The sequence below is a fragment of the Pezoporus occidentalis genome, unplaced genomic scaffold (genome assembly GCF_034315485.1).
Source record: "Pezoporus occidentalis ecotype Australia unplaced genomic scaffold, CSIRO_AGI_Poc_V1 ctg80, whole genome shotgun sequence".
Classification (NCBI taxonomy): Eukaryota; Metazoa; Chordata; class Aves; order Psittaciformes; family Psittacidae; genus Pezoporus; species Pezoporus occidentalis.
Window position 1 is genome coordinate 2,391,252 of NW_026916159.1, and position 26,084 is coordinate 2,417,335.

Here is a 26,084-nt window from a genome sequence, read left to right on the forward strand (position 1 = left end):
TTCTGTAAGATGAGGCAGTGTACACAAACAAGAAAATGACCCTGAGAAGAGGTGCAAATAGAGAACAGATGAGTTGATGGGAACGAAATCAGATTAAGATCTAATGTACACAAATAATATTGTTTTGAAGAGGTTATAATGAATAATGTTATAATGAATAAATTTGTGATGCTGTTAAAACCTATTGCAAATTTCCCATTTATTTAAGTCATCCCAGCATACCTACACATGCAATGAGCATGAACCTTAACAGAAAGCCTACCTACCTGGAAGGCTGTATGGCTAATGCGTCCTTACATTGTTTGTTGGGCTCTTAAAGATCATCAGCTCCTGTCCGATAGTGATTTCCTATCCACTTATTGGGGAGTTCTGTTGTTCCTTCCTTGCAGAGCTGAAGAAAAGTGTATGCCCAGAAACTTCCCCACTTGTTTCTTTTGCCAGTTCCATGGATTAGTCTAATAGGAGATCATGTCCCTTTCCTCTCAAATACCCCTGTGCAGAGTACTTGCTGTCAAATTAGGTTTTGATCAGGAGGAGCCTAATTAACACTTTTTATCTGTTTTGAGTTGACCTGCTGTGCAAATGCTGACTCTAGGTAAAATGAAAGGCACAGTTAACCCACTTGTTACCAAAATTCCCCCCCAAAGCCCTGTCTGTTACCGATTTATTTACCTGTTTAATATGCACAGTTTCTTTGGCTTGAACAGAGCAGCTGATAGATGATAAAAGGGGAAGCTGAGCAAATCCATTCCTTGGACATGCCCTTTTATAACCCAGATGTCTAATTTCCGTATTCCTTTTAAAGCTCCCTGTAGTCATGTATCTCAGAGTACATGGAGATATCTTACTTTGTGATGAATCTTTGGTCATTTTATTACATCCACATCACCATTACCTCATGATACTGTTAAATCCTAGGTGTCAAAACAGCTTAACATCACAAATGTCAATCTAAACGTGTTTCTTCAGTCCAGTGTGTGTGTCCCATAGGTTTTCTGCCTTACCACATGACATATGCCTTCTGTATCAAAGGCAAATCCCTATGCATGCTGTGTTTTTACTTTTTCCTTTGTGTGAACTAGCAAAGCTCAGTTAGGGATGCCTTTCAGTGGCCTAATTCTTTTCTGCTTTTTTGGTTCTATTTGCTAAGACCTGTAATATTGTTGGCAGTAGGAGATTACATTACATGCCTCTGGGTTTGTGCACACTTCATGATAGTGGGCTGAGTTTTCAATGTATGTGGATTGAGCATTTAGATGCTGCCATAGTTGGTAGCTTGAAAAGAAGGGTACCTGCAAAAATCCTACTTTTGTAGTCAAATCTTTTTTTTTAGTTCCCTAAAAAATTTTCCCTCTTTGCTTTGAAACTAGTAATATCATGCTTGGGGGGGGTGGGGGGGTGGGAAATGTACTGTCTATCTCTGGCTGCACACAGACTTTTTAAACAAAAAGCTGCCATATCACTGTACAGGTTTAGGCCTTTCCCTTCCCCTCTCAGTGGGAAAACAGGAACTTCTGAGTGGGAGGTGAATAGCTGAAGTACTCAACAAAGAGTATGTGAACAAAGGCTGGTAACACCTCATTATTGTATCTGCATTATTGCCATTCTAGGGAAGAAAATACTGGGCAGAAGACAGCTGTGATACAAATCTGAGGAAGGAGAAAGGGGAAAAGGTGTGGCAGTTAACTAAGTAAATACAATTTAGTTGATTGTATAGATTGGGATGGTAGAATATAAACAGAACTACAGGAAAAGGTTTGGGTTTTTACAGAAGAATCACTTGAGTGGGAAGGGAGCCTGCTGCTGGCTCAGAGCGCACCCTCAGCCTGTACCCACTTAGCACCTTGCCTTTTTATTACCTTACCTAGAGCTTTTCTCTTTATAACTTTGGCTGCATCACTTACTGCTAATAAATTGCAGGTCAGATGCTAATATTTTTTGACAAAGTCAGTTGCTGCGTTTTTGGCTATTGGGACTGCCAGCTGCTTGCCAGGTCAGGATGTGGTCACCTCCACTGAACCAGCTGCTGACCCAGTCATAGTTCCCTTCACCTTAAACCATGATGGACTCTGACCTGGGCTCTGCAGAGGCAGTTGACTGGTAAGCAGTTGCAAATCTTGGTGCTGAAGGCTGACAAAGTGACTGCCCTGTAGTTATCAGCCTTACTCATCTGCCAGTGGTTCATGGCCTTGTCCGTTATCCTCACAAGTCAGTCTGTGCCTATGCATTGAGGTCATGCCCTATGACAGAGCCAGTGTCCTGATCTATTGATTCAGCTTCTGTAATGCAGGGGATGGGGGAGGTTGAATGGAATGAGAAGCAAGCAGCGCTTATACTTTGATCTTATGCTGAGGAAATTTGCCTCAATTTTAAGGCAAGATTCTAAGATGTGTTAGGACTGCGGGTGCACTTGGCTAGGTACGTTTGGGGGTTGTACCAGTTTTCAGTCTAACAACATGTTCGTCTCCCAGAGCAAAGTGCTATGCCTGCGGAGGAGCTAGAAGGAGAATGCATGGGGAATATCTGTCTACTATGAGGTGTAATTGCTTTAAGCACTTTCGGGCATGGGAGAACCACTAATCTATAGCAGTCCTTGTAGTTTGCAGCAGTTCTGACATCTGTTGGAAAAAACAGATTTAGAGAAAGAAATGGAAGTTAGAATGTTTGAAAACTCAAAATCTGTTAGCTGTATTATGGGGACAGTGAGAGCAGCAAATAAGAAGGACTTGTTCCTGCTTGTTTCTTGACTTTTCTGTGCTTATGTATTATGGGAGGCAAATACAGAAGTTCTGGTTTCAGTCTGGTAGCTCTTAAATGCAGACAGCTGCAAAGGTCTCCGCACCTCGCTGTTCACTGCAGTTCACAGGTTAGCGTATGTGGTATCTCAAACCAATGATTTGTTTACCTCGGTACACTGGACGGTAGAGTGTGATAATTCAGGAGCAGCTTTGTATGCAATTGTCCTTGCAAAGCAACAACCTCTAGCAGAAAAGCAGAGCAGACGTTTGAGGGACATTAAATCATTTCTGCTCTCTTATTTAAATCTGAATAAACCAAAATCTTCAGATACTGAATTTTTTTCTTCTTGAATGGAGACTTTTTTTTTTCCCTTGCACCAGAAAGCTGACTTTTGCAGCCAGTTGTTCTGTGTTTTGTTTACACAAGGCCCATTGAAGCAGTTGGAGAACGTAATACCCTGCCTCACACACAGGCATATATACTTGATTTATGACTTGGGTACCTTAAATTTAAAGTGTCCCGTATCCAACAGAGCTTTTTACTTTGTTCTCTTCTGCTGCATGCACCACTGGAGTATTTATTATGGAGAGCAGACAGGCTGTGGGAAGTATTCAGGCTTGTGGATATTTTGTTTTTTCTTCAGAACCTTAAAAATCAAGTTGTGGAGCAGGGTAACAAGGACTTCTCTAAAAGCATTGCAGTGTCTTTTTTATGTGTTTGTCCAATTAATTTTTTTTTTTCTTCTGACATTAATATTTTCACTTCTGTATAATTAATTCATCTTAAAGTTGCTTTTGTACCCTAAACTTCTCTGCAAACAGTAATTGTTGGACAGTGGTAACAACTCTTGAATAGGTCTCTGTTGAAAACTCAATTCTGGATTAGCCCCGTTCCTGATTTCTTCAAAGTAAACTCATTTTGCTACTACCATGAAAAGGAAAAAGAGAAAGAGATGAAGGAGGAATAGAAAAAAAGCAGGGGGGTGTGGGGTGTGAAGCATAGCTTGTTGGCAGAAGCGATGTTATGTTTATTTGAGTTGTCAACAATTTTAAATACAGCTCTTAGTACAAAGTTATCTTTGATATATCAGTGACAGATGGAGATTTAAGAAAATAACATGCCTGGAAACTGACTTCAGGACAAATCCAGATGAGAAGCGAGGCTGAGGTTTTTCAACAATGGGAGCAGTAGGCATTATGGCAGCTTATTTAGAGACAAGAGGAATCTTGTCATTGCAATGGCTATGCCAAGATGTCACCTCTTTCCAAAAAGCATGTTGTAGGTTGAAGTCTTTATACCATTGCTCACATGGCCAGAATGTTCCTTCCTGACTGTGAAGTCTCTGAACACAAAAAAACATATGCAAATGTTACATATTTATAGGCATGCTGTTCTTCTATGTTGTTAATGCAAAATGTATTCAGGAAATAAAACAATTTTACCACAGAAGGAAAAAGGTTTTTCAACTAGGTACTTCTATAACATGTGGATCAGCCTTTACAAAAGTCTTAATCTTATCTAAAAAATCAATAATTGTTCTTTGGGTTGGACTTTTTTATTTGGAACTCAATATAGATATAATCAAGAGGTACAGTAAGCTTTTAAATAGGCAGACAACAACAGATCTGGATTCACACTTATTTTCTCATGTCTTCTGTTTGTCAGGCAAGGGGAACTGTTTCAACTTCTGGTGACCAGAGGATTTTGTCCCACAGTGGGGGGGGGGGGGGGGGCGGAAGGAATCAATATTGAATAACACCAGTTTCTGTGGTGTTCAACTGGAAATGAAAAGATACTTTCTTTCTAATTTTTTTTTTTTTTGAATGAACAGTTAACATTTTCGTCATGTTTAAATAAATGTATAATGCAACAATAGGTTTTCTTAGCAGGTACTCTGATTTCTCCATTGCATCATATCTGGCTTTACGATTGTGTATCTTAAGTATAGGGCAAAATACAGTTTATCCCCAAATATGTAATAAGTTTTCTATTTTAAGGTAACAGCTAAGATTTGCAAAACAATGCTGTGTGTCCGCTAATTATAGGCATCTCTATTTACATGGCCTAACAGGAAGGTGGAGATGTAAAAATAGCAACAAAGAGGCAGTGACATTAATAAGGCAGCTGTATACAGCATTGTTCTCTTGAAGAACATAGACACCATTTAAACAAAGTGGAGTACATAAATAATCAGTCATAATTGAGAAGTAGCTATTGTTAGGAATTATCTTTTAAAAATAGTTCACCTTATTAATGTACAAATAATGGCAGAATGACTTTGTGGGTGTATGTATTTTACATGGACACATACACCAAATGTTAAAAGTAACTTACACAAATCATTGCTATTTATTGAGACACTGGTGTTGTTCTGCCTTCAGGAGCTGCATCCATTCAGGAAAGACAGGATAAAGTAAGATAGAGTGCTATAAAACTTCTTACAAAGGAAAGTTTTATGGGTAGATAGAAGAGGCAAGATCAAGGTAGAAGAACACTTTACTTATATGTGTTTATTGAGCATACCCTTCCTACCATCATGTTCCATTAAGAAAAGTGGTAGTTGTAGTAATAAAAATAATAATAGCCACATTGGGGAAGACAGATACAGACACACATATATGACCCTGTATCTTTTGAACTCAAAATCCACTTCTGAGCTTTTGCAGCTTAAATAATAAAAGTAAAAAGAGATTGTATTCGGAGCACAAGTGCTATACCATATCTTCACCTCCAGAAATACACCTGTACTACTGAACTTGAAAGCCTGCAGCAGTTCTTGGAAAAACTGAGTGTTTGTGAACCAGCCATGTGGTAGTATGTTAAGCTTGCCATCTCCTCCAGCCAAGGAATGCCTCCCAAAAACTCTTAGACTGAGAGGATCCAGACCCTATCCCACAGTTAAACTGCACTCTTGAAACACTTTCTGCCTTGAGAAAAGAAATTCATCAATTGAAATTCTTGTTAAATGTGAGGAAACTTCCTTTCTCCAGATCTCAGCTTCAAGTCTCAAAATAAGAATTCAAAAAGCCTGCCAGTATGGTTTTCCTTTTAAGTCTTTCCATCAAGTAGTTGATGTTCCCTACTAATACGAACTCTCAAATCTACACATAATTTTGTAGTATGAAGATACTTGAAATGTTATATCAATCTAAATCATATGGCATTGTATTAATTTGATGATAAGACTCGTCACAAACCCACTCAATGAATTACCCTGTGTCTCATGTGGGTCATATAACATGTATTTTTGCTTCTCTGCTGCCTGTACAGGGACAGGACTGTTCAAAGGACCAATCTGTGAATGTGACTTCTTAAAGAAATCAGCTATAACTTCTACTCAAAGCCCCAAAATGCATTAATATTTGAATGTTAAATCAAAAATATTTAACCATGTAGTTTCACCTACCTAAATGATTTATAACTAGCTAGTTTTAAATCTGAAGGTGTTTGTAGTGAATCTTCAGGGTTTTTTTCCCCCAAAAAACACCTCTAGAGGCTGCACAAAAGCAACTAGGAAACAAAGAAATAGGTATCCAGTTCAGTGTGTGTCTCTGTGTGCCTAAATTGCTTTGTAATTGCCTACTTTAGAATTTATACTTGAAAACAGTATTAAGTGAAAACATCCTCAGAAAGTAACTCAGTCATCTGCCTTTTCAGGCAGATTATTTTGGTTTTGGGTCTAAAATGCTATTGCTTTACATTTTTCGTTCTCTGCTGCTGAGGAGCAAAGCAGTAATTCCCAGCTCCATGATACCATGGTGTTTGCTGTAGCAATATCACTTCTCCCAACTCTGTCAGGAAACTGTGGAGACGGTGAATTTGAAATCAACAGCATTGCTGCACAATAACAAGGTGTTTTTTCTTGGGAAATGCTAGGTAGTGGGAGTAATCCTTACCTCAGCCAGACCTTCCTGAAATAGAAGGAAAAGGGAGCAGCAGCATTTCTTTTATTGGCATCCTTCATGATTGTTAGATAAGAGGCCAAGTGGTCTCCTTGCAGAGGTCATGTTTATAGAGGTAAGCACTGTGGAGGTCATTGCCTTCCAACTGTTTCACAGGGTGCCCTTCTGGAGAGGTGAGTGCTTTTTAGGACAGGCTGTTTGTCTTCAGTGGTATTTTGCACTATCCTTCTTTATTTTTACATTAAACAGTGACCATGATGGAGCTGTTGATAGTAGTAACCCCAGTGCATTCCCAGTGAGTACAGCAGCTATAAGGCTGGTGGGTGGCCTGTCTTTCTCCTGACTGACCTGGGACATGCCCATCACACTGTATTCTGCATAAAGGTACTTTCAGCATATAATAAAGCATTATGGGCAAAGATGAGTTAGTGTCTGTGTAGATACAATGATGGGTAGCACTGTGTTAGCAAGGGTACACAAGTTAATATATGCATAGTACACAATAACCTATATGAATGTCTGTGGATGTTCAGATCCTCAGGGAAAATGCAAGCCTTAAGTTAGAAGTTACCGGCATCAGTAAACGGTAGTGTGCTCCTGCATGCAGCCCTCAAACCTTAAAAGTATTTAATGTGGAAAGTGCCCTGGGACAAGGACCAATCTTTATGCTTTGTACACATTTTAATGACCTGTTAATGATCAACCACTACTCTGCCAAGAAAATAGATTTTATGATGATATAATTCAAAATGGTTTCTTCACCATTGTTCGAGATTATTCCTTGTAATCCTACTTTAGAAACAAATGGTATATTGATGTGGCATGTAGTTATCCCATCCTATTCTATTAACGCTTTTGCAATTTACAGTACTTAGTTGTCAGAGTCTCCTGCAGGAAAGTAAGGCAAATTAAAATCGGAAGTTAGTAATGGTGGTTGTAATGGGTCTTGTCAGTGGTCTGTTTAGTCCAATATTCAGTCTCTGATAATGACTAATGCTTCAAACTTAGGGAGGAGTGTAAGAGCAACCACATACAGCACGATTCTTCTCTGCCGTAGTTTCCTAGCTGCTAGCAAACTGCATGGTTAGGAATTTGCAGAGCTGAAGGTTACATCTTGGCTATCATGTATATACGTAATATATGCAGAGGCGGCCAGCCTGTCTTCCAGGAATGTGTGTGATGTTTCCTGTGGCAACAGATTCTGAAATTTGGTTATGTATTGCGTTTTTTCTTCTTTTGGATTTTTTTTTTTTTAATACCACTCACTTCTGGTTGTTGGTTTGTTTTTTTTTTCTATTTTCTTCCTGAAAATTTAACTGGGTGCTGCTTGTGAATCCTAATCCAGTCCTTTGTTCCCTTCTCCATGCCACCCACATTCTGCAAACTTCTTTCATGACCTCCTTAAGTTTTCAATAGAAAATTGGACTTTTTTCCAACTTTTAACTTTCTTTTCTTTTCTTGGAGGAGCCATTCTCTGAGCTTTGCATAATCCAACTGAATAATTTTAGAAATGGGAGAAAGAAATAAAGATAACATAGTGTGTGTGAGTACACCACTGATTTATGAAGTTTTGTGATATTTTCTGTTTGGTGGAGGTTTTTATTATTTTACTCCTTTCCTAACAGTTTCTAATCTTCAATTGTGACATTTTTGATTACATGGAACAAAATTTACAATCCAAACCTGGTTTTATTTATTGTTTACCTCCTGATTATCCCTGATCAACCCTACCTCTGGTTATTTTTTTTGGACCATACTGCCTGAGAAACTGTAAGACAGAAATTCTTTTGTAGTGATTTCACAATTTTAATGGGAGATGGGACAGTCTGTGTTTTCCAGAAAACATCTCTTGGGTTTTTATTTAAACTATCTTTTGATCTGTATTACTGGGGTTAGCTCTGGTCTCACACATTCCGTGCATTTTTTTCAGGTGAAGCAACCTTTGAGCATTGTAATATGCTGCTGGGATGGACAGTACAGTTTCCTTACTCTCTCCCACCCCTGAGTTACTTTTCTTAGCTGTCAGTTGAAGTGAGCCAGAGCACCATATCACAGAAGGCTCCTCATGCATGAGTTTCAGTGTGGTCAGTGGAGGCTGGAGAAGTACATTTGTGATTTATTCATTTTAGTAGGTGATAGACTCATTATAACATGAAATTGGGGTGTGCTACTGCATTTTGCTCAGGGACTATTTGCTTTATGCCTAGGCAGCACTGCAGTGTTGCAGTACCCATTCTGACCAGAAAGTTTCCCACTTGCATGCCCATCGCTACCCACCTCCGTCTGCTCTTCCCAATGAGATGTTAAAGTTTCTTGGGTGCTCTTGAAAGCTGGCTCTGCCTCTCGGTGTGAATACTTTCGTAAGTGTACGCTGACACCCTTATTTGTGTGTGCTGAAGCCAGTACATCCTCACTCCATGGCTGATCTGGATAATGAGCATCACTGTCTGAACAGCAGGACTGGTTCAATGCCAAGTTTTTTTAGGTGAAGGTGCTCTTGGACTCTTTCTTGGGAAGCCAGGGTAGATGTGGGAGGACTTCTCTGCTCTGTGGAGCTGTGGGAAAGGCACCAGAGGTCTGTCAGCTGTTGAAGGGCTTGATGTGAATTCTCACTTGAGAACAGGCGTGCTCCCTGTTGAATTGAATGTCTGCCCGTTGGACCTTGACTCGTTTCAAGCCTGGGTCAGGTGGTTTTTCTGTGGCTTGTAATCAGATTTGGACTAGACTCTTGGAGTGAGTTCAGTCTATAGTGAAGATGTATTTCTGGAGCATATTTTTGACATATGCTGCTCCCAGTAGTTTTCTTTCTTAGGAAATCCATTCTAAAAACGAACTTTCTGGTTGAGACCTCTCAAGTGATGGTTTGTATTGCCAGTATTTCAAGCCCTCACATTTCGTCTGTAGTGAGGGGTACTTGCTGGTGCTTCCATGGAAGTAAGAACATGATAAACTTTTGTTGTGGTTTAAACCCAGTTAGCCACACAGTTTCTACTTCCCACCTCTTTCTTTCCTTCTCCCCCCCCAGCTCCTGGAGGGATGGTGAGGAGAATCGAAAGAATGTAATTCCCACAGGTTGAGATAAGAACAGTCCGGTAACTAAGGTATAACACGAATCACTACTGCTGCTACCACCAATAATAAAAATGATAAGGGAAATAACAAGGGAAGAGAATACGATACCACGTGCCAAAACGAGCCTGACCGAGAAGAGAGTGCCCTTCCAGGTAACTCTCAGTTACCTCCCCAGGCATGATGTGCTGTGGTATAGAATACTTCTTTGGTTAGTTTGGGTCAAGTGTCCTGTCCCTGCTTCCTCCCAGCCTCCCCTCCTCCCTGGCAGAGAATGAGACTCACAAAGTCCTTGGTCAGACAAAAACATTGGTGTTATCAGCTCTGTTCCCAGGCTGAAAGTCAAAAACACAGCGCTGCACCAGAGCTGTGAAGGAGAAAAATTGACTGCTACTGCTAAACCCAGGACAACTTTGAAGACTTGTGGGAAGTTTCAACACTGGAATTGGTTGTTTGAAAATAATTCAAAAGGTATTCAGCCAATTTTTAGAAATACTATGAATGTAGAGGAGTGGATTTTGCACAGTTTTATTACAGATAGGCGTGTTTTCAAAGGTAGGAGAGACTTGAGATCTGTAGCTGCTACTCAGCTTGACACTAAGAGTTGTACTGTATAAATGATATGATACTGCATTGGTATGTTTATTATGACCACTGGCATGTTTCTGTGAGCACTGTGGATTATTTAATTTTGATAGAAAGGCAAAGCCCTGAAAAGTCTCAGCAAAAACACCAGCCTTTCCTTTTATTTGGTGTACAAATTTCCAAAACATACAGAAATCAGAGGAATTTGGTTTTACCCTCAAGTCCAGAGCAGGGCCATGAAGATGAGGGCTATGAAGGCTGGAGCACTTCTGCTACGGAGACAGGCTGAGAGAGCTGAGCTTGTTCAGCCTGGAGAAAAGAAGGCTCAGGGGAGACCTTAGAGCAGCTTCCAATACCTAAACAGAGCCTGCAAGAAATCTGGAGAGGTACTTTTTACAGGGGCCTCTAGTGACAGGACAGGGGGAAATGGCTTTAAACTGACAGAGGGGAGATTTAGATTAGATGTCAGAAAGAAATTCTTTACTGTGAGGGTGGTGAGACACTGAAACTGCTCGGAGTAACTGTGACTGCCCTGTCCCTGCCAGTGTTCAAGGCCAGGTAGGACAGGACTTGGAGCAACCTGGTCTAGTGGAAGGTGTCCCTGCCCATGGCAGGGGGTTGGAATTAGATGAGCTTTAAAAGTTCCTTCCAACCCAAACCATTCTGTGTTTCTGTGTAGATCACAGGTTCTCTTATGTGAAACTGACTCACCAGAAGACAGCCCAGATGAATCACAAAGCTTTCCTCCACCTAGGAGCTTTTGACAAAGTAAATGCTTCCAACTGCTGCTGATACCAAATGTTTAGGGAAGAAAAGCAGAGTACCGTGTTGTCAGTAATGAGGAGGGGAACAGTAGTAACTGCCTGATGTCAACTCGTTGTAAGGCTTCGTGTTAAGAAAGTGTTAAAAAAGAGACTGGGAAAGAGAAGCAGTAGGCTAAGGCAGTGTAGTGATTACATTATTACAGCATACATTAATGTGGTCCTCAAAACTTCAAAGGCACTTAAGCAAGGATCTTGTATATCTAAAAAATGTAGCTGAAAGGTGGTTTTGGATTTCCTCACCTTTGCATCCTTTACTCACTGTTAATATAAATTTTATTTAAGTTTGAATCCTTCCAGTTTTAAAAACTAAGGTTTAAAACATGTTTAGCATCTTTTGTCTGATGGCTGAACAAACAAGATTTAAGTATTTTAGTCTGGATTGATATTTGATTGATTTATCCAGTACTTGTAGACTTTCACCTTATTTTTCCTCCATGAGCATTAAAATACAATTTTGTAAATAGTATGGAAATTTTTTATTATTTTTTTTTCTAGAACAAATACATGTTCCTTATTTTGAGCAGTTTGTGGATAAACCTACCTTTGGTGTTGCTGTAGTACCCAGTCTGGAAGTGAACCTATCACAGTTGCTTTGTGTGGGCCCTCTAACTTAGTATAACCCTTATGAAAGATTTCTGTATATATCTAGCTTCTTTTGAGCATTCCCTTTTAATTTGCAGGGGTTTGGCACTGTGTGCAAATCACCTCTTTGATGTTTCTGCTGGCATCTGAAGCTGCAAGTGCCCCCTTCGTAAAGCTTTTTCTAACAAAAAAGCAGTGATTGTGCTCCCTCTAGTGGCAAAAGGTGGAATCATTGTATGTCACTTCGTAGGTCGGGTGTTAGAGAACAAAAGCTCGATGTAAAGACATTATTTAAGTGCAGTGCAAATTCTCCATTTAGACATAGCTGGAAAAAAAAAGGCAAATAATTCTGTATATGTCAAATATAAGACAGTTAAATCTGCCTGTTCTTACGACTGGTTGTCCTGGACATGTCTTCCAGAAGCAATAGAAGAAGAATGTCCCTTTTCCTTTTTTTTTTTTTTCTCTTTCTCTGTTTTTGATTCGCAGTATAAGAGCTTGTGTTTTGGTGTGATCCATGTCATGACAGGTTTGGAAGAATGTTTGCTTGTCTTACCAAGTGTTTACAAACACCCAAGGGGTGTTGACTAATCAACATCAAATAAGTGGAGCCCCTGTAGTGCTGAACTGCTGGTCTGGCTGCCCTTAGGAATCCTTGCTTACCCCCTTAGTGCCTGATGAAAAGCATCTCCAACATGTCTTCCAAAGGGCCATGGAAGGTGAGATAAGAAACTAGGGAGCAAGCATGAGAAATGTTCCTGCACTCCCTGCCCACAGGAGACTCCCTGGTTTTCTTTTTGCCTGCAGAAAATAGCCAGTGGAAGAAGATTGAGGTTGAGACATTCACAGGCTGCATGTGCTGCTGCTGAGGCAGCTCCTAACTTGTGATTTAATGTGAAATAATGCTGTGCAATAATTTAGAATGGTCTTTCTTCTAGTTGTAAATCTCCTTTCTTGGGAAGGAGATGCAAGATGTTTTGCTTTCTACTTGCTGGATTCTGTCCATGTTTAAGTGTCTTGAATACAGGAGACAATTGCTGCTGCAAATGCACAACTCTTCTAGTCTCCTTCTACCATAAATTCCATCTGTGCCAGTAGCAACTCTGTATAAATCCTGTAATACTTATGCATAGAAAGAACTAAGTCCTAGGAAGCATCTCTAGGATAAAGAATAGGAAAAGCTTCAGGCAAACATGCCAAATAGTGTGTGTGTGTGTGGGGGGGTATTGTTGTTTGTTTTATTTATTCATTTATTTATTTCATGAAACTACATGACCCTTGGGGTTTCCTCCCTGTCAGTTCTGCTACAATGAGACTCTTTTTTCCTTTGAAAGGAATTGTGTTGCTGAGTTAACCAGTCAAGATGAATGCTGCAGAATGTGTAACACCAGTGTCACTGAAGAGAGGTCACTACATCTTAGGCTTTTTAAATACAGTTTGCAAGTACAAATTCAGTTCTGCAATTTTTAAGCTGCTTCAAACAGAAAAAGTGGAAGCACAGATTCAAGCTCACACCTGCTTTCATACCTGCTGATTTGTACCAGTGACAGAAGACAAGATATGTCACATCTACTAGGCAACAAAGCCTTTATTGGTTTTTAAATGACTAAATAGTCTGATACTTCCGAAGTTCTCAGCACTATGGAAAAATTATGGTGCTTATTTAAGGGTTGGAATGTGCAATTAAGCATCATATTTTAAACCTTCACACTCAATATTATTGGACTTTGCTACAAAGTTATTTCCATTTTTTTGGTATCTGCCAACTGCTGAAGCATGCATTAGTACATTTCACATATTAATGCATTCTAGTAGTGGAGGTACCTGATGAAGCAGGAGCTGCCAGATGATCACAAAACAAGCGTCTGAGTTGAAATCAGAGGCTGCAGTAAACAAGGGAAAACTGCTGGCCTTTACTATGTACTGAGTGAAATCCCTGGCTCCCATCTGACTTGAAAAACTGGACCCAGTTACTGGAACCCTTACAGTCTCAGGACCCAGTGTCCCCTCTCATCAACTACCACATGTATTATTTTCTTTGGTCTTTTTAACTCCTTTTCCTCCCTTACTCAGGCTCATTTTGACAGGATCATAGTATGATCCTGTAATTCTAAATAAGCCCAGTAGTCTGACATGCTCATAAATTACATACTTAGCTATTAACTAACACACTGTAGCATACCTGGTTATAAAGAGATGCAGGCCTTTCCCACTTACTGCGTGGGGCTTTCTCCCTTGTCTTTCAGCTTATCTGAAGCAGTAAAGGTAGCTGTGTATATGCTGTGCACACTGAATCACTATGGGCACTCCCCAGGTATTGCAGTTGCTGGTCTTTGCTTTACAGTATCGTATACCTGTCACTCAGTTGCCAGACTCTGTACACTAGATGCTCATGGAAATAGCATTTGAATATAGTCCAGTTATTCCCAGTGGGGAGGTTTGTTATCAAATCAGCAGGAAAAGCAGCATTCTTGGCTCCAGCAGATGGACAAGTGTCATCCAGTTTGTTGAACAGCAAATGTGTAAGGGACAATGAGAATATTACGAGACAGGCTTTTAACACTGCAGAAGCTATCTCAGTATTTAATATGCTAAGACTACAAGCTTATCGTGAGAGACTTGCCTAGGTGTCTGTGTTCCTTTGGCTCCTTAGGTATTTTGTAGATGCATGAGCTTTAAATCAATTTATTGTATATGTTTATATATGCAATAAAACCATTTGCCATATCATTTAACTACACACAGTGAATCGTTGACCATGAGCTGATCTGGCCTTTTCAGGTCTAATCAAGAAATCTGAAATATTATTTTAGCCTGTCAGCTCCAGTAATATGCAGTAAGAGTATCTGGATGTAACTGAAAATGTCATATGCACTCTAATATGCAAGCCATCAAAGTTATGATGCATATGAACCCAGGAACTGGTTAGGAATATAAATCTGTAACATCCATGGTGCATCACAGTTGTTTAGATAAGTTGTTCTGCCATTGATACAGGCTAGCTAAAAACATGTAAAAACTTTGTAAAAACAAAGTAATTCTTTGGAATAAGTGTGAGGTGTACAGCCACTTCAGTATTAAAATGATCTTGAAAGAGAGGTGATAGCACCAGTTTAGAATATAACTGGAAAAAAAACAGTGACCAGTGAGAGTACCAGTCATCTAGTTACTGTCTTGCTAGCTTCGCTGTGTGATAATATAAGATTAGTGGTCTCATGTAACCTCAAATTTTCCCTTTTTAAGATTTAATCATTTGCTGCTTGGGAAGTTTTTACTCTTTCCAGAAATAATCCATTATATAATCTCTGAGATGTTCTTATCAATCTTATTGGTATTGAATTTAGTATTGAGCATTTTTCATAGTCTTGTGCTTTTTTTATGAGAAAGTCTACTTCTATTTTCAAAAGCTTTCTAAAACCCAACCCTGTTGTCAGTAGGTTATGGTGCTTAATGGTGCTTAATTTCTTTGTGTTATCTTCAAAGTTTCTGTGCATGGTATTTTACTCGGTATTCAGATCTAGGATAAATCTGTCTTTAATTACTACTTAGCAAGTGTGAGACAATTATTCATTGGTATAATTTCTGGATGATTAATTTAAACTTGGATTAAAGTGGATGGGCACAATGGAAAGCAACTTTGTATCCTAAGAAAATGGTATTTTGTTAGCTGATTTTATTAATTTATCAAGGTTGTTTCATCCTCAGTTGTTAGACTAAAATTGAGTTGGGTATTAATCTAATCATGGGGAGTTCATGCAATTTGGGGCATTATTAACTGAATTGCTGCTATTAGTAAATGTTGTTGGAACCAGAGTTAAAATTAACTACAGGAAGCATTGCTGAACTGATAACTTTGCATTAAATAGTACATATGATTGAACATTTTCAAACAGTCTTTAGTGCTAACCTTGTAGTCTAAGGCATAGGAATCCAGCACATTTTACAACATCCGGTGAAAAACAAATTGGATATAGCCCCTACCATGGGAGAGACTCTTACTTAAGTCAATACGGCAGGTGAAAACTGGCAAGGCAGCTAGGGTTGATGGAATCCCACCGTCATCTGGAAGCATGGAGGCCAAGCACTTCATGCTAAATAACAATGGCTAGTTGTGCACTGTTGGGAACAAGGTAAACTACCGTCAGATTTTCGTGACACAATCATCATCACTCTGTATAAGAAAAAAGGTGTAAAGTCAAAACTGCTCAAGCTACTGAGGTATGTAACTCTGCTCTCCATTGCTGGAAAAACCCTTGCAAGAATACTATTGAACAGACTAGTACCCGCTATCGCAGAAGAACTTCTACCTGAAAGTCAGGGTGGTTTCAGAGCTGATAGAAGTACCACAGACATGGTATTTGTTCTCAGACAACTGCAAGAGAAGTGTAGAGAACAAAATAAGGGGCTCTATGTAACTTTTGTTGGCCTCACCAAAGCTTTTGACACTGTGAGCAGAAAAGGTCTGTGGCTGATATTGGAATGATTAGGTTGTTCCCCAAAATGATTATTCTGTTACATGAGGATCAGTGCAGCCAAGTCAGATATGGCGATGCACTCTCTGAGCCCTTCCCAATAACCAATGGTGTGAAACAAGGTTGCGTTCTCTCACCAGCTTTATTCACAATCTTCTTCAGCATGATGCTCCAAAGGGCTGTGGTACACCTAGACAAACAAAACAGCATTTATATTCGATATCATACCTATGGGAGTCTGTTCAGTCTAAGGCAACTGAAGGCCCACACTAAGACACTAAATCACCTTGTCTGTGAATGCTTTTTGCTGACACTGCCGTCCTTGTTGCCAACACAGAAGCAGCTCTACAGCGTTTAACATCTTGCTTTGCGAAGGCAGCTGAGCTTTTTGGGCTGGAAGTCAGCTTGAAGAACAGTAGTTCCCTACCAACCTGCACCACAAGAAGATTATCATCATCCCCACATTACCACTGGCAAGTCAGAGCTTAAGTCAGTTCAGCAGTTCAGCTATCTGGGAAGCATTATTTCCTCAGATGCCACGATCAACAAAGGGATAGATAACAGAATAGCAAAGGCATATAGAGCCTTTGGAAAACGCCATAGAAGAGTCTGGTGCAATAAACACCTGAAGAAAAGTACAAAGATCAGTGTCTATAGAGCCATTGTACTGTCTATTCTTTTATATGGGTCTGAATCATGGGTTATCTACTGCCATCACCAGCAATTCCTCAAATGCTTTCATCAGAGCTGCCTCCGTACAATTCTGAACATCCATTGGACTGACTGCGTGTCAAGTGTTACTGTCCTTGAACAGGCAGGGGTCACCAGTATCGAGGCCATATTGCTGAAATTGCAGCTGCGCTGGGCAGGCACGTCTCTAGGATGGAGGATCACCGCCTCCCTGAGATTGTGGTTTACGGTGAACTTGCCACTGGTTGCCACAAGAGAAGTGCCCCAAGAAGAGATATAAGGACTCTCTGAAGCAATACCTAAGCCTTGGCCATATTGACTACCATCAGTGGTCCACCGTGGCCTCCAATCAGGAGACTTGGAGACACACCATACATAATGCTGTTGTCTCCTTTGAGAACACATGCAGAATTAGTCTTGAGGAGAAAAGACAACGTAGAAAGAATCGCGCCCCGCATCAAAAGGAGTGTGACCAGCAGGTCGAAGGAGGTGATCCTGCCCCTCTACTCTGCTCTTGTGAGACCTCACCTGGAGTATTGTGTGCAGTTCTGGTGTCCTCAACATAAAAAGGACATGGAACTGTTGGAACAAGTCCAGAGAAGGGCCACGAGGATGATCAGGGGACTGGAGCACCTCCCATATGAAGATAGGCTGAGGAAGTTGGGGCTGTTCAGCCTGGAGAAGAGAAGGCTGAGTGGAGACCTCATAGCAGCCTTCCAGTATCTGAAGGGGGCCTACAGGGATGCTGGAGAGGGACTCTTCATTAGGGACTGCAGTGACAGGACAAGGGGTAATGGGTTAAAACTTAAACAGGGAAAGTTTAGATTGGATATAAGAAGGAAATTCTTTCCTGTTAGGGTGGTGAGGCACTGGAATGGGTTGCCCAGGGAGGTTGTGAATGCTCCATCCCTGGCAGTGTTCAAGGCCAGATTGGACAAGGCCTTGGGTGATATGATTTAGCGTAAGGTGTCCCTGCCCATGCCAGAGGGGTTGGAACTAGATGATCTTAAGATCCTTTCCAACCCTAACTATTCTATGATTCTGTAGCACTGGGACACCTCATTCTGCCTTTCACTTTGTGACACCCTGCCACAGCAAATTCAGTTTTATATGATTTTCTTTTTTGTTAGATTAGTATTCTCCTAGTGTAGCATCCCAGCTCAGGTCATCAAGTAGTTATGTGAATGGCAGTAGTGTTGTTCCTTGACCTAGGACAAATGTACAAGGTCCAAGACTGTAACAGTTTCCTTTCTTCTCCATAACTTTTGCAGGTACTGGGGCTTCTGGTGTGGACCTTGATTGCTGGAACAGAATACTTTCTATATCCAGCCTTCGGCTGGGTGATGTTTGTAGCTGTGTTTTACTGGGTTCTCACAGTCTTCTTTCTGATCATCTACATGACAATGACCTACACCAGGATTCCCCAGGTGCCATGGACCACGGTGGTAAATACACCCCTTCTTTGTTGATTCAGGTTTGCTTCATTATGAAGAGACTAAAATATTAATGCATTCTATGGGTGTAGTTATCCAACTGTACTTGTGCTTTTTACAGAATTTTCCCTAATTACTGTGCGGCTGCATACGTGCAATGTTTAACCTTCATACTACCCAGACACTTTTAGAACACTTTTCCTATGATGTTTCACTGTTTTTTTCAGTGGTTGATGCAGTTACTTGATTTTTAATGATGTATGCGTGACTGATACTTATGCACAGTGGCTTTTTTTCATCCCTGTAGTGATTACATCCCGTGAAAAATAAGTCTGTTCCTGCCTCTGAGCTAGCAGACCTAGCCATATGTTTTAAACAGCAGAAATCCCTATTTGAATCAACACCATGAATTGGAAGTGGGACCCTGGCTTTTAAAACAGTAAAAGCAAAGGTGGTTCAGAGGTGACAGCAGTCTGAGAATCCATATATGGTCTATTGTGAAAATGGTGCTGAAAATTAGTGTTATATATATAAATGTTAAATATGTGTTACATAATCATTTGCTTTGAGCTCAAGACTTAATGCAGGTCAGATAAACAGCTAATGTAATTACAGAAAAATTTCTCATGCACTTAAAATTCAGATCCAGTTTTAATGGATGGATCAAACCTGGCTAGCTGAACTTCTCAATGGTATATTTTTACATGATTTTCATAACAGGCTGGTGTTCAGGGTAATAGATCCTAAAAGTCATTGTCATCTCAGTCAACTGGCTGTTTGGGACTCATCTAAAAATTACTATAAAGTTTAGCTGTGCATTTGTGTGATACAGTGAGATGATGTTATCTGTTTTCTTTGCTTTTTTTTTTTTTCATACTAGCTAAAGATTATTGACTAGAATTCTGTTATTTTTGGTGATATTTGATTGTTGTATTGCAAACAGCTTGTTATCGACTGCATTTTGTACATGACCAAAATGGAATACTCTTTTCTTTTAGTCTTCCCATTTGCTGCTGTAATAATGTTGTGGTTTAAACCCAGTCAGGTAACTTGTTCACTCACTCCCCGTGAGTGGTACCGAGCTGACAGCAATCGAGGTCCGTGTCATCCCCCCCCCCCACCGGGGTTCTCCCCCACTCCCGGAGGAACGGGGAGGAGGATCGAAAAAAAAAAAAAGTGCGACTCCCATGGGTTGAGACAAGAACAGTCCAGCAACCAATGTACACAAATCACCACCGCTACTATCAACTACAACAATGATAAGGGAAAATAACAAGGGAAGAGAATACGATACCACCGGCCAAGAGAACGAGTTCCACCCGGAAGCCCGTGTCCTTCCGGGTAACTCCCAGTTACCCCCCACCCCAGCCATGACGTGCTGTGGTATGGAATACCTCCCTGGCTAGCCCGGGTCAGGCGCCCCGTCTCTGCTTCCTCCCGGCTTCCCCTCCTCCCTGGCAGAGCATGAGCCTCACAGAGTCCTTGGTCAGGGTAAACATCACTTAGCAACAATTGAAAATATCGACTTCACCAACACTGTTCTCAGGCTGGAAGTCAAAACACAGCACTGCACCAGCTAACACAAAGGAAAAACATGACTGCTACTGCTGAACCCAGGACATTATCCACCCCTTATTCCATACCATTCACGTCGTGCTCAGATCCCACATTTTCAATACACCATCGCTCTCCCATATATATACATCCATATACATACAGACCAAGAGGAAAAAATCATTTTCAGAGTGCATGGACCAATCCCTATAATACTGCCGAGTCCATTCGGTCCATGATGTTCAAAGTTCATTCTCTGTTGGGATGATGGCTGGAGGGAAGTCAGGGCCAGTCGCTGGTGACCTGGAGACATCTAGTTGATGGGCTATAAAAGCATTACACAGCAGGCAACAGCATACAATTGAGTTCACTGGCTGTTTTCCCCTAAAATCAAATCCCCTTGAGGTATACATCGGACTTCCCCATCTTCCCGCATTACCCACCAAGTATATCCAGGTCCCTGAGCAAAAGCAATCCCACGAGTGGGTTTGCCTTTACCTGAAGCAGGAATAACCCAGACTGTCTTCCCCAGCAAATTCTTCATATGCACCACGGGAACTTTGTCCCCCTCTACAATATGTAAAAGTTCTGACTGGGCTGGGCCAGCCCTGTTGGCAGATCCTCTGGTGTTGACCAACCAGGTGGCCTTTGGTAAGTGTGTATCCCAATGCTTGAAAGTTCCCCCACCCATTGCTCTCAGTGTAGTTTTTAACAGCCCATTGTACCGTTCGATTTTCCCAGAGGCTGGTGCATGGTAGGGGATGTGATATACCCACTCAATGCCATGCTCTTTGGCCCAAATATCTATAAGGTTATTCCGGAAATGAGTCCCATTGTCTGACTCAATTCTCTCTGGGGTGCCGTGTCGCCACAAAATCTGTTTCTCAAGGCCCAGGATAGTGTTCCGGGCAGTGGCATGGGGCACAGCATGTGTTTCCAGCCACCCGGTGGTTGCTTCCACCATGGTAAGCACATGGCGCTTGCCTTGGCGGGTTGGTGGCAGTGTGATATAGTCAATCTGCCAGGCCTCCCCATATTTATACTTCAACCATCGTCCTCCATACCAAAGAGGCTTTAACCGCTTGGCTTGTTTAATTGCAGCACATGTTTCACACTCATGAATAACCTGGGCAGTAGTGTCCATTGTTAAGTCCACCCCTCGATCACGGGCCCATCTATATGTTGCATCTCTGCCCTGATGGCCTGAAGTGTCATGGGCCCACCGGGCTAAAAATAATTCACCTTTATGTTGCCAATCTAAGTCCATCTGAGCCGCTTCAATCTTAGCCGCTTTATCCACTTGTTGGTTGTTCTGGTGTTCCTCAGTGGCCCGACTCTTGGGTACATGGGCATCTACATGACGTACCTTCACTACCAGGTTCTGCACCCGGGCAGCAATATCTTTCCACAGTGCAGCAGCCCAGATGGGTTTACCTCTGCGTTGTCAGTTGCTCTGCTTCCATTGCTTCAACCACCCCCGCAGGGCATTTGCCACCATCCATGAGTCAGTATAGAGATAAAGTACTGGCCACTTTTCTCGTTCAGCAACGTCCAGGGCCAGCTGGATGGCTTTCACCTCGGCAAACTGACTCGATTCACCCTCTCCGTCAGCAGTTTCTGCAACTTGTCGCCCAGGACTCCATACAGCTGCCTTCCATCTCCGATGCTTTCCCACAATACGGCAAGAGCCATCAGTAAACAAGGCATACTGCTTTTCACTTTCTGACAGTATTATATGGTGGGGCCTCTTCAGCGCGCACCACCTCCTCCTCTGGTGACATTCCAAAATCTTTGCCCTCTGGCCAGTCCATGATGACTTCTAGAATGCCTGGACGACTGAGATTTCCTATTCGAGTTCATTGTGTAATTAGTGCAGCCCATTTACTCCATGTAGCATCAGTTGCATGATGTGTAGAGGAGACCCTGCCTTTGAACATCCAGCCCAGCACGGGCAACCGGGGTGCCAGGAGGAGCTGTGCTTCAGTGCCAATCACTTCCGAAGCAGCTCGAACCCCTTCATAGGCTGCCAGTATCTCTTTCTCAGTTGGGGTATAGCTGGCCTCAGATCCTTTATATCCCCGACTCCAAAAGCCGAGGGGTCGACCTCGAGTCTCCCCTGGAGCTTTCTGCCAGAGGCTCCAGGTAGGAGCGTTCTCCCCAGCTGCAGTGTACAGCACATTTTTTACATCTGGTCTGGTCCGGACTGGTCCAAGGGCTACTGCATGAACTATCTCGCGTTTAATTTGCTCAAAGGCTTGTTGCTGCTCAGGGCCCCATTTAAAATCATTCTTCTTCCGGGTCACATGATAGAGAGGGCTTACAATCGAACTGTAATTCGGGATGTGCATTCTCCAGAACCCCACTGCACCCAAGAAAGCTTGCGTTTCTTTCTTATTAGTTGGTGGAGACATTGCTGTTATCTTGTTGATCACATCTGTGGGGATCTGCCTACGTCCATCTTGCCATTTTATTCCCAAAAATTGAATCTCCTGTGCAGGTCCCTTGACCTTACTCCGTTTTATGGTAAAACCAGCTTCCAGCAGGATTTGGATTATTTTCTTCCCTTTCTCAAAGACTTCTTCCGCTGTATCGCCCCACACAATAATGTCATCAATGTATTGCAAGTGTTCTGGAGCTTGCCCCTGTTCCAGTGCAGTCTGGATCAGTCCGTGGCAAATGGTAGGGCTGTGTTTCCACCCCTGGGGCAGTTGGTTCCAAGTGAACTGGACACCCCTCCAAGTAAAAGCAAACTGTGGCCTGCACTCTGCTGCCAAAGGGATTGAGAAAAATGCATTGGCAATATCAATCGTGGCATACCACTTGGCTGCCTTTGACTCTAGTTCATACTGAAGTTCTAGCATGTCCGGTACGGCAGCACTCAATGGTGGTGTGACTTCATTCAGGCCACGATAGTCTACTGTTAGTCTCCATTCTCCATTAGACTTTCGCACTGGCCATATGGGGCTATTAAAGGGTGAGCGGGTCCTGCTGATCACCCCCTGACTCTCCAGTCTACGGACCAGCTGATGGATGGAATCAGGGAGTCTTGGTTGGTGCGATATTGCCGCCGGTGCACTGTTGTGGTCGCAATTGGCACTTGTTGTTCTTCAACTTTCAGCAACCCCACAGCAGAGGGATCTTCTGAGAGACCAGGCAAGGTGGACAGCTGCTCAATTTCCTCAGTCTCCAAAGCAGCAATACCAAAAGCCCACCGGTACCCTTTTGGGTCTTTGAAGTACCCTCTCTTGAGGTAGTCTATGCCGAGGATGCATGGAGCCTCTGGACCAGTCACAATAGGGTGCTTTTGCCACTCCCTCCCAGTCAGGCTGATTTCAGCCTCCAGCACAGTCAACTCTTGGGATCCTCCTGTTACTCCAGAAATATAGATGGATTCCACCCCTTGACAGCTTGATGGCATCAGGGTACACTGTGCACCGGTATCTACTAGAGCCTTATACTTCTGTGGGACTGATGTGCCAGGCCATCTGATCCACACAGTCCAGTAAATCCGATTGTCCCCTACCTCCACCTGGCTGGAGGCAGGGCCCCTCTAATGGTCGTCACAGCGTTGGACACTTAAGTCGTGGTGAAAGGGATTATTCTTCGTTATCACAGGAGCTGGAGTAAAATCAGCTCTTCCATTCCATCTGGGAAACTGCTCACCAGAAACTGAAGCCGTAGCTCTCATGGGATGATCAGTCTTGGCCCTTGCTCCCCTCTTCAGTTCACTCACCCGTTCCTCCAAAGCTGAAGTAGGTTTTCCATCCCACTTTGTCATGTCTTCTCCGTGATCCAGCAGGTAAAACCATAGGGTACCCCGTGGCGTATACCTCCTGTATCTCCTCTCTTGAACAATAGGACGCCTTTTGTTAATAGCTGAGACGTGTGTTGGTACACGTGAGGAGCTGGATAAATCAGATAGATCGTCCCTCAATTGTTCAAGGTCCTGGGACAGTTTTTTCACAGCTGAGATGATGGAAGGGGTGAGGTTGTCTTCGAACTCTCGGAGTTTATGAACCATTTCATCCACTGTTAGTGGTACTATGTCATTCCAGGTTACTGTTGCCAATGAATGGGCATATGACGACGGTGCATTCCGTGTAAGTTTTCGCCACATGGGTTGTGTACATTCAACTTCATCTGGATCTATAGGTGTATCCCCGTTATTCGGCTTGATGTGATAGAGCATCTCTACGATGGCCGATTCCCTCAGAGACTGGATGCCTTTGTCTATAGTAGTCCACTTGGCCGAACGACTCATAACATCGTCCTTCTATGGAAACCTTTCTTTCACAGCTGCCAAGAGCCGCCTCCAAAGGCTGAGGGACTTTTTCTCTCTTGCAATTGCTTTGTCAATTCCCCCTTCTCTAGCAAGTGATCCCAGCTGCTTGGCTTCTGTACCTTCTAGTTCGTGACCATCGGCCCCATTGTCCCAGCATCGGAGTAACCAGCTGATAATGTGGTCCCCTGGTTGACGGGTAAAATCTTTTCGCATATTCCGCAGCTCAGTTGAGGTCCGAGGTCGAGAAGTTACCTCTTCTTCTTCTTCTTCGTCATGTGATGATGACTCCTGATCAGATTCTGGACCGGGTGGTGAATTCATTGGTTCTTCATCTCGCTTCACCCTTTTTGCCTCCTTTTTACTTGTTCTCTTGCGTACAGGGGCAACCGATATTGGTACAAAGTGGTCCTCTGGTTTGGCTGCAGTGATTATCACTGGGAGTGATGTAGCTGCTGTGCTTGGAGCTGGGGTAACCACGCTGTCTGTTGCAGTTGAAGTTTGAGCAGCTGCTGTACTTGCCGCTGGGGTAGCTGCGCAGTTCATTGCAGCCAAAGTTTGAGTAGCGACTGTACTTGTTGCTGGGGGTGGTGTAGCTGCTGTGCTTGGAGCTGGGGTAACCGCGCTGTCTGTTGCAGTTGAAGTTTGAGCAGCTGCTGTACTTGCCGCTGGGGTAGCTGCGCTGTTCATTGCAGCCAAAGTTTGAGTAGCGACTGTTGCTTTGCCCTCAGATCCGCCGACATTCTTTTCCTTTTGAAGGTGCTGGATAGTGTTGAACAAGGCCCTATAAGCATATGCCAAGCCCCAGCACGTTGCCGTGATTTGTCCATCTCTGGTATGGCCAGAATGACCACACACCTCATTTAAGTGTTTTACTAATTCTTCTGGATTTTGTAGTTGTTCGGTAGTGAAATTCCAAAGTACTGGAGGGGCCCACTGACCTAGATACTTGCCCATACTGTCCCACACACCCTGCCACTCATGGCTGTCCAGCCTCAGGGAAAATCTCTCGGTCCTCCTACATCGTCGTTTGACCCCAGACAAGACCCAAACCTGACTCTGCTTAACTCCTGAAATCAGTAGTGGGTAAAACACACTCTGTATGCGTGTTAGCATGGTGATTCCCATCACCATCAGCAAACAAGTCTCAACAGCATTAAAATGCCATTCAAAAAATTCAAAACTCTCAAATGTAAATGGTCTGGGGGGACAACTGGGAGGGTAAAAGAATGTCTCCTTCACAGGTTGAGCACCTGAGAAGGAGAAAAAAGATGTGTAATTGCTAACCACCTCCATCATATACCTCCCAAAGTATAAAGGTGGTGACCACACTGGGAACATAAGCCAGATCAGTTTCATGATCAATGATTCTATTGTATTACAAGTCATTACCATAAAGTACAATGGGATAAAAACCTTAGCCCAAGCCCCACACTTGAAAAACATTAATACCGCAAATACCGGATGGACGTAAGATACTATATACTGAAACTGTGAGATCAAGAGGAACAACCTTGAGAGCCAATAAATCAGCATTGTGACAAGTGACTATCAATCCAGTCAGATCTGTTCTTATCTCAACCCCTCGTACCCCACGTTGGGCGCCAAAAAGAACTGTTGTGGTTTAAACCCAGTCAGGTAACTTGTTCACTCACTCCCAGTGAGTGGTACCGAGCTGACAGCAATCGAGGTCCGTGTCCCCCGTCCCCCCCCCCAACCGGGGTTCTCCCCCACTCCCGGAGGAACGGGGAGGAGGATCGAAAAAAAAAAAAGTGCGACTCCCACGGGTTGAGACAAGAACAGTCCAGCAACCAATGTACAACACAAATCACCACCGCTACTATCAACTACAACAATGATAAGGGAAAATAACAAGGGAAGAGAATACGATACCACCGGCCAAGAGAACGAGTTCCACCCAGAAGCCCGTGTCCTTCCGGGTAACTCCCAGTTAC

At 42.5% G+C, this 26,084-nt stretch overlaps 1 protein-coding gene across 2 annotated transcripts in view; it reads left to right on the forward strand.

Moving 5' to 3' along the window:
* Positions 1 to 26,084, forward strand: part of CMTM8 (CKLF like MARVEL transmembrane domain containing 8) — a 47,044-nt gene that overhangs the window by 13,039 nt on the left and 7,921 nt on the right. The window contains exon 2 of one of the 2 annotated variants that reach the window (XM_062603570.1): positions 18,135 to 18,308. The exons of the other annotated variant lie outside the window; for it this stretch is intronic. Within the exon in view, the coding sequence (XP_062459554.1) occupies positions 18,135 to 18,308 (174 nt within the window). The remainder of the gene's footprint in view (positions 1 to 18,134; positions 18,309 to 26,084) is intronic. 2 annotated transcript variants of the gene reach the window in all.